The 14,759-nt window shown below is 38.7% G+C and overlaps 1 protein-coding gene across 10 annotated transcripts in view; it reads left to right on the forward strand.

Annotated features, from left to right (window-relative positions):
- Positions 1 to 984: 984 nt before the first annotated feature.
- The window catches only part of NCOA6 (nuclear receptor coactivator 6), a 43,307-nt gene continuing 29,532 nt past the window's right edge, over positions 985 to 14,759 (forward strand). For 4 of the 10 annotated variants that reach the window (XM_052791254.1, XM_052791272.1, XM_052791264.1 and 1 more), the window contains exons 1-6: positions 985 to 2,228; positions 4,055 to 4,157; positions 9,593 to 9,745; positions 9,848 to 10,122; positions 13,140 to 13,295; positions 13,887 to 14,009. In XM_052791254.1, coding sequence (XP_052647214.1) covers positions 9,888 to 10,122; positions 13,140 to 13,295; positions 13,887 to 14,009 — 514 coding nt within the window. In that variant the 5' untranslated portion in view covers positions 985 to 2,228; positions 4,055 to 4,157; positions 9,593 to 9,745; positions 9,848 to 9,887. Of the gene's footprint in view, positions 2,229 to 4,054; positions 4,158 to 8,199; positions 8,315 to 9,592; positions 9,746 to 9,847; positions 10,123 to 13,139; positions 13,296 to 13,886; positions 14,010 to 14,759 lie in introns of all 10 variants that reach the window. The other 6 variants (XM_052791246.1, XM_052791282.1, XM_052791234.1 and 3 more) reach the window with 5 other exon arrangements.

Genomic DNA, 14,759 nt, shown 5'->3' on the forward strand with positions numbered 1-14,759 from the left:
AGGAGATGAATGATGCCTTGTCTAAATTTGTCTTCATGTAAACCAGTAATTTGGGACAGCTTGTACTGAGTTGCATATGTGGGAGCCTGAGCATTAGGTTTGATGTATGAAAGGGAATGATCGAGTTATTGCCACCAAAAGATGCATGCTATTGAATTCTCTAAGTCCTATGCATATCATTGTAATTTTATAATTTTTATTCTTTTAAAAATCAAATGACCTACCAAGACTGCACAGCTGGCATGAGATGGCATTTCTCATCATGGTTTCTGGGCAGTACTTGCAGAAACTGAATTAGATGCAAGCCCCTGTTCTGCATACATGTGTGCAGGTGGACTCTCGGAAGCCTCCTTCTTTGCTGGATGATACAAGGAAAATGTGAGGAGTTATTTCTGCCTTGCTTTCTGATCAATTGGAAGTTTTGGCGTCTGTAATAACATCGTTTTTCCCAGCAGCGAGTGGAGAGCATGTGAGAGATGAGATAGAAGGCTCGTACTGGCAATTGTGATGGATTTCTTTCCCAGAGAAGCTGAGTTAGCAGTTCCAGTCTTGGGACTATGGCTGTAGGAGCTGAACCTCCCAAAGCAAAAATACTACCAGTTCTTTTTATTGAGGCTCAGTTAAGGATAATACTGGACAAGAAATAGTGCCTCATCTTTTGGTTGGAGCATGGGAGAGTGGTCCTTCTAAGGGTTATTTGGGGTGCTCACTCTTCCCATCTCTGCAAGAATGCATTGCTGTCTAGTTCTTTTGCATCCTAGTTTTACCAGAAGGTGCAAAGTTGACCAGTGATGACGTGGTTCTTAATAGCAGTAATGGCAATAAGTAACACTTTGGAAATTTGATTGTTCCAAAAGCCCAGAGCAGCACAAAATAAGCTGCAAGTTTTTATACAATCAGGAAACTCTCAGAACAATCTTGATTTTAACAAAAACTATACCTACTTCTGTTATATGAAGGTTTTTGGGTTTTTTTTTTTGGTCAGGGAGAACGGTCTCCTTATTACTGAGTGCCTCTTACCAAAGGAATTACTTTTAAGCTGTTTGTTTTAGCTTAAATCTTTTTGTCATACTTGATAACATTTCAGAATTTTAAAAACACTAGTGAAATCTTCTAGACTTTTTATTACATGTAAGAAGGAAGAATATTGCAATAAACAAGAGGTGCAGTTTTCGGTCAAACCTTACTTCAGGACTGGTAGTCACAAGAATACCTGGACTGGTTATATTGGCATTTATGAAGCTCAGTGAGAATTTGGTGATAAAGGAGTATCTGTGGGGCATGTCAGCCCAGAAAGGTTTGGTGGAAGTTAAATTCAGCTTTAAATAAAAAGCTTGTCGCAACACAAACAATTAATAGATTGCTACTTGAAAATGAGTTTTCTCATAGTCTTTGGAAGGCAAGATAAAATATAGTTTCTTGTCAAGATGCATCTGATTTTAAATAGCATCTCATTTTACTTGTTTGCTGGTTGCATTGGTGGATATTTTTGAAAAGTTACATGCTGCAAAGCTCTGTCATAGTATCCATCTGTTACAAGCTATAGTGTATTTCTTCCAAATGGAAATATCCTTAACATGTGAAATTAATAATTCAGCTAATGGGAATTGACTGATCAAATATTACACTGTGTAGACTACAGCTTCCAAGAAAATTTCTGATTCCGAGTTAACTCATGACTTAGGAAGAAGACTGGCAGCCCTCTTGTGTTAGTTTCTTAGCTGCCGAAAGTGGGAATTTCTACGTGGCTAACTTAACTGCAGTTGAATCTCATTCTGGAGTTATCATCTTGCTTTTTAAAGCAACCCTGATGATCTTGTCATTCAAATTCTGTTGAAATAAAACTTAATGGCTCAGTTGAGACGTGTCCATTGCAGCTTGGCATGAGTTGTGCGGTTTCAACAAACTTCATGAAACTTTAACAAACCAATGTTCCACTAAACCCGCTGTCAAAATACATCAAGATATCACTGCAAAAGGTCATATGTGTTATAACAAGCTGTAATTTTCTCCTTGTCGGAAACACTTGGGTTTAGGTGTTTTATGCTTGAGGACTGTGGGAGTGAGTGGCGAGTAGTTCTGTATCAGAATGCGTGAATGAAGCCTGCCTTCCTGTAGACTTACTTGTTTTGTTTCCTTGACGTTTGGGAAAGCATAAGCTCTGAACTGTTTCTGTAGATGGAGTGCTTCATGGGGCTGTTTTTATGGATTCCTTCGTGTCTGCTGAGGTATGCGTTCAGTCTCTCAGCATTTCCAAGGTCTCTGTCAGATAGCTTATTGTAATGAAAGTTGGAGTTGATGAACCAATATTGATTAGTTATTTTCCTTAACCAAAGTTGGTATCGTCTTGTGTGTACGATGGGAATGGAGACATCAGCAGTTAATTGTTGTTCTTCCCGTAGCCTGGGCTGAGCATCCTCAGTTTCTTACAGGAGCTTGCTAGGACAGCCCGTCTTTCCCAGTCCTCTCTTCTCTGGAGCAGTTGGGTGTCCGCAGACCATCTCATACCCTCCACCTGTGGTGAGGGAGGGTCACCCTTCCCCTCGGAAGGGAGAATTGAAGGAGCAAAAAGCCCCTTGGTTCCTTGCACCAAGGAGTTCAGATGATTTTCCCTCCAGTTCACCACCCTTCAGCCAAATGTTGACTCTTACCCCTGCCTCGCTAAGGCACAGATAGTTAGAATGGGGGCTGACTTCTGTCAGGTTTGAGGCCGCCTTAAAAACAGTTTTTACTTGGCAAGTAAGGACTGTCCTTTCACGTGAACTCTTAGCACGGCTTTGGAGATAACCAGCCAGTTTGTTACATGACTCAATTTTAGGCCATCTAAAGTAGTCCATGGAACATCGTTTTATAAAAAGGGTGGGGAAAAAAGAACTAATGCAATATCCGCTATAGAACATGGAAAGCTTTTTTAGGTTTGGCTTAGACTTAATAAACTATGTTAAAATTTCGTATTTCAGATTTTGGTTTTGCTTGTCAGCTTGGTGTCCGGTTGTGGTATTCAGGCAGGTTTGCTTATAGCTAGAAACAGCAAAGTTACTGCTTGTGATAGAGCCACTCAGGTCTTATAATTGTACTATACTGCTTCTTGAATTACAATGCTGATTTAGAAATACAAGAAGATACCAGAGGTTGAAAAGTGTTAGATGACTATTAAAAGTGCTACAAAACGTATTTGAGCTGCTTTAATATGAATACTCATTCCTTCCCTTCGAGTTGCTGGGCTGGCAGAAGTGCAAAGGCTGTGGCACAATACTAAGGCTTTTAAAGTGATTTTACTTTGTTGTCTAGATAGAAGATAGCAAATTTCTGCTTTGTCTTTCTGAGTGTTCTTCCCTCTTGGGCTTCCCCAGTTTGTTTTTGGGTAGTCCCCTTCCCCACTGATGAGCAGGCTGGTGTGTAAGCAGAAGATATGCTTGAAAAACAGCACTGGGATGTTAATATAAATCATCTTGATTTGAGGGGCGGTGTTTTGTTTTCGTTGAAGCCATTAGCATTACTGCTGTGTTTCTGTTACCCTGAGAGGTTTGAGTGCAACTTGATGAGACTGTGAACAGGAGCAGGTTCTAGGGATGGATTCACCTTGCTTTGTTGGCCACCTGCGATAAAAATGTCTGTTTGAGGTGGTCCTGTGGGCTTATAACGTGTTACAAGCTTAACCTGAGCTGGTTTAGGTGCCTGCTTAGGATGAGCTGAAGTGCATCCTAGTTGTGCCAGTTTCTCTTTTCTGAAGATAAATTTAGTCTAGAAGAGTTTATCTTAAGACTTAAATAAATACATTATTCCAGATAAAACTTGCCGTGGTTAGAGGAATAAAATGGTATTTCCAACCAAAAGGAGTATTCAGGTTTTTGCCTGTAATGAAAGATTGATTTTTCAAGATCCTCAGTTTTTGCTGTTAATATTGGAATATGGTAACGTGCTTTTTACATTACTAAGGAGAGAGTTGGATTTGGTGCAAAACTGCATATTAAAAATCGAGGTATTCGCTGTTATATTCAGTATTTTTGTTTTTTGCATCATTGTCTGATGAAACGTGATGGTTTTCTTTTAGGATTACGTTTTTGGGAGTTGCTGTTTAACCATGTTTGCCAGTCTGGAATTACCTGAAGACCTGTTGCATGTCACAAAATACTGAAGTTGTGGAATTTGTTTTGGTAGGTAAAATAAGTATATGATGCATTTGAGTATCTCTTGTTCTTATATATTCTCCTCCTAACTGTCCCACTAATAGGTCCTTACCTCTAATGTTTGTGTGTGTTCGAAGGGCTGGGCTGTCTTTCAGAGCTGACTTTCAGTCTGCCATAGAGGGTTACGGGCAATTGTCATCAGGTTTGTAGCTGTTTTCAGACCTTCCTCCCAAAGAGGACAGTTGAGACGCTTTTGTGGTGTTATCCCTCTTTAATGCTAAAGTTTGAAGTTCCAAATTGATGGAACTACCCCTAGCTAAGTTGTTCCAGAGGAAATTTTGCTGCACGTTTATTTTTAGGTATTCTTTCATATTATAACAGTGATTCTTAGCCTTACTTAATCTCCTTGTGTAACAATATGACACTTGTCTAGAAGTTGTTTAAAAGTCTCTTTTGTGTATTTTTGCCAAAAACAATTACGTCATTTTAATCTTTGTATCATAGAGTGGTTGTGGGTATATAGGTTTACTCATTGGTCAGATTTAACAAGCTCCAGGATCATTATGCTAGGCAACAAAACGGTTGAAACAGTTGTAGGAGGATAATATGCTGTTAACAAATTTGCAATAAAAAGTGTTATGATCAGAGTGTTTCTGGGTTTTATAGGTGGTACACTGTAAAAGTATGCCTGTCTGGGTGCATGTGAGTACACATTGTGTATTAAAGCCACCTTCTCAACAGTATTCTGGTAATGCTGAACCTCCTGCATGGCCATCCTGAAAAACTTAATAAGTGCCTTTACATATTTTCTCACTGGCACCTAAACCAAATGAAACAAGAAAACTTTCAAGTGGATTATTCAAGACTTCTTTTTCCCGATTTCCTTTTTTTTTTCCTTCCTAGTAAGTTGCTTGAAAACTATTTTTCAATGAATGCAAAAGCAAGGAGGGTTTTGTATCCTTCAGAAATTATTTTGCTACTGCTATCAGAGACTTTTTCTCCTCGCTCTCAGTTCTGGATTGCCCAGGGGACTTGACTGTAGTCTCATTTCTGGGCTGTTTTTTCTTTCTCTTCCCTGTTGCAGCTTTAAATAATAGTCAGTGTGAGGATGAGGACCCTGCTCAGTGCTAACTTCTGCCATCTGCTAGTGAAGGCCGACAGTCAATCCTTCCTTCTGCTCTCGCCCTTTCCAAACTTTTGTGTAATTTGGAAGAGTACTTTTTCAGGCGTAGAGCCGGATTTTAGTACTTTTTATTTAATTGGGCTTCTTGCATGTTTGTTTTGAGAGGGTGCGTGTTCTGGTGTGACATCAGTTGTGAAAGTGTTTATTCTGAGTTGCCCGAAATGTATAAACAGCTTGTAAATCAATAAATAGACTGTGTCGCAGAAGACCTTGGGCAAGTTACTAGACAAAGCCTGGTTTTGGTTTACTGACTTGTGTAGTGCCATGGTTAGAAGAAACCAACACAAGAGGTTTCACATTCTGTTTAAGAAACAAATTGACATAACCTTAAATTTGGATCAGTTGAGTGGATCTTGGGATGAGGATACCAAGATACCAGGTTTGTTGTTTTTTTTTTTCCTTTGTGGTTTTTGTTTTGTTTTGTTCTTTTTTTAACCCCAGAGACCAGCACTTCCATCTGGCAGTGCTGGCACTCCAGAGCCTCCTGGCTTTCTGGTGTTCAGCTGTTCCCCAGCTAGTGACAACTGGCTTTTTCAGATTTTGCTCTAATCCCATCTCTCCCAGGGACTGGATGGGATTTTCTAAGTATTGCCCAATCACATGGCACTGGGTTTGTCGTGCAGGCTTCCTTTTACTATCGGGGCTGTTGGGGGGGGGCAACATGTGGCATGTCAAACTGCCTTCTGGGTTCCACGTGGTGTGCAGTGGGACCCAGCTGTCCATCAGCCCAGAACTAGACTGTGGCATTGCTGCACCCTACATGAATTCTTCCTCTGGATAGCGTCTGTCTTGCACATCTTAGTCTGTCCATTGTTTTATCCATATGTGAAGCGTACCCAGGAGTTTCAGCCTCCAGCAGGCCAGAGTGTGCCCTGTATCCTTCAGTTTGGACACTCCGGTCTTCATGGGCTGTTTCCTGCCACCCCCTACCACCACACAATACTGCAGGTGCATTTTGGTTATTAGTCTGTTATCTGGCTATTTATCCCTGCCTGTCTTACTTAAGTTACATATTTTTAATAATTAGACTGTACTGAATAAGACCAACTTTATAATAAACAGGCTTAACACTGCCCCAGGCCAGGTTCATGGGTAGATCGTTGACACATGGTAGCACAGGACTTGCTCTGAGTTTCCAGAACAATTGCATAATGGGAAATATTAAATTGGAAACTCTAAAACAAGAGGGTGCCAGGGCAGGGAGGAGGCCATGGATGTTCTTTGAATAGAGGATGATATTCGGAGACCTTTTTGTGCTGCCGTGTGAGCATGAATGCTCAAGTTCATGAAATGTGCTGTGGTTATGCAGATCAATTCAAGTATGGTTCTTACTCATCAGAGATACTCTATAGCCTGCTGGGAGTTCATCTAGTTTACAGGAATTGTTGAATGACCGGAGTTTTACCTGTGTGTGCTTATGCTAAAGGCTTTTTGTGTTTGTGTGGAAGAGTGTTGAGCAAGGGTACACGCTAATTATGGTCATGTCCTGGCTTGTGATTTATGGAAGTCAACCCTATAACCAGGTGACAGAATTTGTTAGGACGAGGGATGCAGCTGGGATTCATTTGGTTTGAGATAGACAGCGTGCTGTGCTCTGCCTGAAGAGGAAGATTTCACAAATCATTACTTCCTCCTGTCATACTTGAGATAAATTATACCTGAATATAGGAACGGACTAACCTGTGTGTGTTTGAGAGGGAGAGAGGGAAGCTGGATGTAGCAGAGATCCTTCAGGAGTGTAATGTGAAAAAAAAAAAAAAAAAAGCTAAGGGAGCTGTAGCTACATGTTCTTGTCCAGAAAGTAACATTTAAAGCTCAATCTTGGTTTGTTTTTTTTTTCTTAACTCAAGCTTTCCCTGCAGTCCTATGATTTTCTGAGTCAAATGAAACAAGGCCTGTGGTCCGTTGGGATTTAGCAAACTGTATATAAATAGTGTTCATGAAGGGCCAAAAGTTCAACAAATCCTGTCAGGTTTTGGCACATTGAGGTGAGGTTGGTGGAATCTGGTCTAAGCTGCAGCATTTTCATGAAGTCTTTAGAACCACGGTTTAAGTAGTCTGGGAGTCTTCTGCTCTTTCACAGAGAACATGGATGCTTCAGACACTTCCATTCAAAAAAAGATTTGAAATGTTTGTGTTCTTATAGAGAAATTTTTATTTCTTTGGTGTCAGGGATTGTCAGAAGTACTTGTGTTTCTTGCTGCAGGTGGAACACCCCATCCCCTCCAAGTAATTGTGCTTTTTCAACACGTAAGAGCCTGTATATTGAGCTGAGATTTCTGTCCCTGAAAAACTTAATCAGGATGTTCTGATAAATAATCTTCTATGTAATTTTCCTCAAAATAGAGTCCTTATATTTCACAGGATGCTTGCCTCATTCGGTGCACAGAATGACTGTGCTTGGTCATTAAAAAGGTTATTTGTGTAGTATTCCCAGCTTCTTTTTCCCTCAAGTCAGTGTATATGTAATGAATGATGTAGGGATGCAGAAGGAGAAGGAATTCTATCTTGGTTGATGTAAAGCCAGCTCTGGTAAGGAAGTTCCCTGTCCAAGAAATTATGTGTGAAAATCAATTAAAACAGCTTTTCACAGATGCTTATTAATTGTCATTCTCATTTTCTGGGCACCTGACATGAAACTGAGTAATTTAACTTAATGGAGGTGCCAAACACTGACCTGTAATTGAGATACAGAGCTGAGCAGCAAGGAGTCTGGGGAAGAAAAGAAGATTTAATTGTCTCCATGTTCACCTGGTAATGAATTTTTAAAATTTTTATCTCTATTGCCCATCTTTAAAAGTTCCATGGTAATAATAAGTAACTTATGAAAGCACTATGGAAATAGATCAGTGACTGTGAAACATTTTTACTTACTTTCTGTTGCAGGACAAGAAGAGCTTGTGAGACAAAATTAGCTTTGTTTTTAATCTGAGATTTGAGTCGTGTTTGAGAATGAAGGCCTGGTGCTGCAGTATGAAGAGAGTAACTATATGTAAAATAGGTGATTATTCATTAATGCCATTTAGCCTGCCTAGTGTGGTGTAGGGTTGAAAGGGAGAAAAAACCCCTGTATTACGTAAAATCACAGTGTGTGCATAGAGGCCTGACCAAAAGCTGAGGGTATTTTGTGACTTCCAAGTCCTTGGTTTTTTTCATTTGTAATGTCCCTTCAGCAGTGTTACACGAGTGTGCAAACAATGTAGAGCTGAATCTAGTCTAACATAGTTATATTTTTTTATTAGAAAAGGCTGTTTCCTGGCCAGTATCTACAGCTCACCTTTTAATCTCAGAGTTGTGGTTTTAATTTGTGTTGGGAACTTGAACCTCTGCCAAAAACCCAATCTGTATCCTATTCAAGCGTATGTCATCCCAAACTAAATGTTTTGGGTGGGTTGTGCTGAATACTGACAGCTCTGGAGTTATGAGGTCTTGACAGTCCTGGCTGTTGAATTGATCTGTTTTTGACAGCAGTGTTCAGGAACAGGTCCCTTTTTTTGGTTTTGACATCAGCTTTGGCTGTTGGTGTAGATGGTTTTAATCTTTTAGCAATATTTGCAAAGCGTTGCGGGTGGGAATAGAGGTCTCGCCTGAAGGAGTTAGTGCCATAGCCCTTGTAACAGCTTCTGTTGGAGTGGAAAAATTTGTATCTTAACTAAAAGGTATTGTTCACCATAGATGTAGGGAAAACTTTTATCGTAGGTTGTAGTTCTGTACACATAACAGCTTAGATTACTATCATAATGTCAAGTAAAATTTATTGCGAAGTCTAGACATTTCATAAAGTAAAGAACATCCAGTATGTGACTTGATATACTGATTTCATTCTTATCCAAGCTCAATAGGGGCATGGGGGGGAGTTGTGAGCTAGCACAAGGGGAGCAAATTTCACGTTGTAATGTGCATAAGCAGGTGAAAACACCTAAGTCTTTACAAACTTTTAGAAAGAAGGCATAGTATGCCTGAAATTTCCCTGGATGTGAGTTAAATATTTGTCAAATGCTAAATTTCTGGTGGTAAAAGTGCTATGGCTTTCCTACTGCTTTGCTGTACAAAGGAGCGCCTTTTGCATCTGCAGTCCCTGAAACTAAATTTGCTGGTTTTTCCTATCTTTCTATAATTGAAGTACTGCTGTGAGTCTTAGAATTTCCTGGCAGTCAGGCACTGCAGAATTGGTACTGGGTGCTTGCTTGTCCTCTGTACGATATGGAGATGAATGTAATTGATTTTCTTATTATTCTTTTTTTCCCTCTACCTTCCTTTCTATCTGACTATCATTGAGGTCAACTGGAATACTTCTCAAGTCACGTGCAGCAGCATTCTGTCAGGAAACCACTCCTGTTTGTTCTAGTGGACGAACAGCTTGGATACTGCAATGGCCACCGTTTTCAAAGTCGCACAGTTTGTCTCACAGACCCTAGCATTGGGTCAGCCGGTAGGTTTTTCTGTCAATGATCTATGTGCCATTGAAAGCAGTTGTTAATGTCTTTACACACTTATTATTGTACTTATTATAATTCTTTTTTTCCCTTCCAAGCATCATCATAACGTCTGACAGGCTCCCATTGTTGGAAACAATGGTTTTGGATGATCTACCTAACTTAAAAGATACATATGCCTCCTTGTACTCCTCAGCTATGGAAGACTTAGAGGTGGATTTTGATTCAGGACTGGAGGAAGATGAACTGAAACAGGAGGCTGCTCCTGAGGATTCCACGATCTTTGTAGCTTTTAAAGGAAATATAGGTGACAGAGACTTTGAGCAGAAACTAGATACCATATTGGAGAATGTGCCTGGCCTTTTACACATGGGTAATGTACCTTCTTGTCATTTTTCGACTGTCCTTAAAATATTTATGTAGTCAGGGTGTTTATACAAAGATTATATTGTTTTGGAGTTACTTAGTTTGTAATAAGATTTGTTGGGGTTATTTTTAGTGAATTTGGGAGCTGTTCTTCTCAGAGAGATAGAGTACAAGTTTCTGCAGTTATTTTATTGTTTAAAACCGATTTCATTAGTGAGTTCGTTTACTCCTGTTCAGTTCCCATGTTTTACTTGGTTTTTTCCTCTTTAATTTCCCACCGTTATACATTGCTGTGTTATGTGAAAGTTAAACCAGGCTTGTCCACACAGATGTGTTTTACTACAAAAACCAGCCAGTTTAAACCACTGCAGTTCATCTGAGAATGGGTTCACTCTCAAGTAACTGTCAGTTCAAGATGTTACTGCCCCTTTGCTGCTACATTGACCTATGCTACCTGATTTTTTTTTTTTTTTTTCTGATGGAGGACATGGAGTGCTCTGACGTACCCCTGTATGCCCACCAAGGTCTGGGGACAGCTATGTAGCTAGTGAGCGATAATAGGCTTTTGGGACAATAACATCTTTTACCAGCACATCTAGATCTGGAAAAAGACATCTGCCCACTGTCTGAGCATCTTTGTAAATGGTCTTATGATGACTACTTATAGCTGCTCAGTTATGTAGCCTTGCTTGTACAAGTACAATCTTTCTTGATAGACAGCCCTCCCTTGGTAAGGCTGCAGTGTTGTGATGGTTTGGGTCAGTGTGCTTGTATCAGTGGCATGCTCCCTCTGCACCGCCAGTTTCCCCAGCAGTGCCCCTCATCTGAGATTACTTGAATGGTCAGGTTAATGGCTTAATTTCTTGCCATTAGTATAGTTTGCTATAGAAACAGTTAAAGCTGGGTGGGTTGCCTGAAGTGGGGTGGCATGAACACATACCCAGAAGAGCCTTGGCGACTGGAACCACAGCAGCGCTGACCTGACTTGGCATGATGTCATATAACTGCAGTCTAAAAGCCACGTAATTGCCCATACACTCTCCCTCTTTCTGCTGATGGTCATCCAAGCTTTTCATGATAACTATAGATTGCCATCCCAGCATGCTGCTCTTCTGTTGCATGGTCTTTTGAAATCACACCATACGATGAAGAATCCACCTTTCTTCTTCAGGCAGGCAGCCTTTGTGTTTAAACAAAGCTAATTTTCTAGATTAGGTTTTAAAATGTTCATTGCATTGCTTGTATTTTCAATAATGTAAAATACCTTTTCAGAAAAATAACCTATGACTTCTGAATAACCAAACTGAATTTGTCACACTGTTCTTTTCTTTCCTTTCCATTTTGTCCAGTTGTAGTCACTTGGGTCTGGCGTCAGTTGTTGGGGTCCTTGCTGTTACCTCTCGGGAGATAAAAAAGTTGGGATAAGACAAAAATGCTATGAAGAAATATGACTGTTTTGAGCTGTATCTTATAAACAGTTGGAAGTAGACATAAAACTAACAGATAGTTACTGGTGTAAAAGGGTGTGTGTTAATATCATAGATGAATTGTGTAGTTTTTGAATGGAAATAAATCCAATCTGTAGCTGTATGGAGTTGCCTTTGTTATACAGAGGCATCTGCATGCTGGGTTTGTTATAAATATTAATGGCAGGATTAATAAACATGATTGAGACCTCAGCTGAGAAAGCAGAAGGCAAATTTTTAAAATCAGTGTCAAATTAATTTGAAAATTATCCATGTGACAAGTAATTTAAACTGATTCAGAGCAAAATAGGAAATTCAGAATGTTGAGTTAGTAAATAACATTGGTTTAGACTTGGCAGATGCAATATTTGAAAAACAAGACACTCAGGTACTAATATCTAGAAATACTGAAACTGATAATGCAATTTTTGTATGTAAAATATTGGAACATTAATAACAGTAATATAGGACTGTTCAAACTTCCACAAAAAGAGGTTTTAAAACTACTCCTGTCATGTTTCCAGCCAAAAATGTGTTTATAAGTAGGAAGAGGATGAATTTAATACCATTACTGTAGCAGCAGAAGGGACTTGGTGAATTAGTTAAGAACAAGAGATTCCTAAATAGGAGTGAGTTATTGGCATTCTTAAAGGACATGTTCTTCAGAATCAAAAAGTTAGGAAACTTTTAGTAAATCTGATGTTACAGTGGAGGAACTAGCTGATTAAAATTTGGGCCAATGTTTACTGGTTTCAAAGGGACTTCCTGTTCAGAAAGCTAGAAACTGGAAGCTTAGAAACCTGTATTAGGAATATACTTTTAATTATCTGTAAATGCATTTTTGTAGCAATAATTTAGTCAGGTCCCACTCCTGACAAATATATCCAAGATAACCCTACCTTTTTGCTAATTCCCACCTGTTACTTTTAAAACAATTGATCTACATAGAAACACTCGTATGTAGAATAGGTTTTCAGAAAACCTGCAACTAAATATTTTGCTTGACTTTAATATGGGTTTTTTTGCAGTGGATTGAACATACCTATTCAGAAAAACTAAATAATATGATAGAAATTAATTAATACTGGTAGGACTCTGTTAGCGCTGGTGTTCTAAAAAGATGGTTTCACAAGCATTTGTAGAGCAAATATTTGAAGAATGAGGGTTTCATTCTTGTAGTCAGTTTTTTCACACATCCATCTGGTTCACTAACAAGATTTACTAAATCTGTTTAATTAGATATTTTCATATCTTTCCAAAGTAGTTTATCCACAGAATATTTCAATTTTTGTCAAGTGATTGCGTTGCCTATTGCGTTGGTTATCAATTGGGTAGTTTTTATATTGCCAGTTTTGGGGAAATACATGAAGTGGTTTGGCAGAATCAGTCACTGTACGCCTTTGCTGGAGAAATCTCCTGTATCTGAGACTAATCACTTGATAATTTTCAAAGCCAAATAATTGTTTCATTTTTTTCAGCTGTGCTTTTTTGCCAAGTTATTTCATCATACATGTTTGAAAACTGCCTTTGCACTGACTCTGACCATTTTTCGTTTAAGAATCCAACAAGTTAAAACTGCAGAAGATAGAGCCTTGGAACAGTGTCCGTGTTACCTTCAATATACCCCGTGAAGCTGCTGAGCGGCTGCGAATTCTGGCTCAGAATAATAACCAACAGCTTCGTGACCTGGGAATTCTCTCAGTTCAAATTGAAGGTATTTCACACCTAATTTGCTTCCAAAGGCATTAAGCTAAAATATAAGTGTACTCAACATGCAATTTCGTGTACTGCGTTAATGTTGCAGAACTTCTAATTTAGTAGTTTGGAGAATGACTTCAGTGAAAAGGTGGCTCAAGACTTTTATTCTTTCAATAATAGGTTTAATAGTAAAAATGGTAGCTGAAAATCCTCTGAGCATCAAGAAACCTCCTGAAAAATGTTTTTTGAGTGTTAGCTAGCAAAATGTCCCCCAATTTTTTTTTCCTCCTAATTCTTTCATATGAGGCTTTCTTAAGAACAAGTTTTCAGTGGATTTCACAATTGAAATACCTATTCTGGACAGTTTTCCAAGAGCACACTCAGGATGAAAACAAGGGCATTTAATGCTTGACATGGTGTTTGTTTTTCTGAAAATTGAAATCCAGAAGATAAGGGTAATACGATGCATAACTATCCTTCTGAAGTGCGCATTATAGGTAAAGTTTGTTCTTCCTTCCTTGACATCTTTTAAATGTCCTTTTGAAAATGTCTGTATTCTGCTTTGCTGTATATCGTTCAGTTCACCCAAATTGTGCATTACTTTTAGGAGAAGGTGCTATCAATTTAGCTTTAGCTCAAAACAGAAGCCAAGATGTCCGAATCAATGGGCCCCTGGGAGCAAGCAACTCAGTGCGAATGGAAACGGGGTTTCCCATGCAAGGGGGACAAGGTAAATTCCTTCGGTTTTTATTTGTTTAGCTTTATACACCTTGAAATTTGTTACTAAGCTAAGTGTAAAATTTCACTGATTATAGCAACTATTGTTTGCAGAATTATTATTGCCATTTTAATTGATGTGTGTTCTTGTTTCTGTACTGTCAAACCATGTCCCACATTATGTAAACTAAATAGTTGGCTGCTTTCTGTCCTACAAACATTGGAGTGATTTGGGTGGGGCAGATTGGTTTGGTTTGGGGGTTTTTGAGGGTTTGGTAGTTTGGGTTTGGGTTTTGGCGGTTTGTTGTTTTGTGGGTTTTTTTAAATAAAGACTGTTAAAGCAGATGAGTCTAGTATAGTGAATTCACTTAGAAATGTGCACAAATTATCACAGTTTTCTGTTTAGCTACCTTTATGAAAATGAGCATAAGCCTTTATTCAGTGTACAATAATAAACTATTTTAGATTAAATCCATTATAATTATGGGAAGGAGGACACTGTCTTTGTTAGTTTCTGTTTTTATTTTCTGATAAACTTTTGAGATCTGATCAGAGAGAATTAATTTTCGTGGGCATGATAAGTAATTTCTAACTACAAAAGTCAGATTTTACGAAGAGTTAAAAGAAATCTACTATGTAATGTATTTTAATAGCTGAATCATAAGGCAAAATAATTAATATCTTAGTAGGATTTAAAGCAATTAAAAAAAATGGGAGCATTTTTTGTCAGAGTTAATGTAAGATGATGAGAAGGAATGGAAAG

The sequence above is a fragment of the Harpia harpyja genome, chromosome 1, assembly GCF_026419915.1.
Source record: "Harpia harpyja isolate bHarHar1 chromosome 1, bHarHar1 primary haplotype, whole genome shotgun sequence".
Classification (NCBI taxonomy): domain Eukaryota; kingdom Metazoa; phylum Chordata; class Aves; order Accipitriformes; family Accipitridae; genus Harpia; species Harpia harpyja.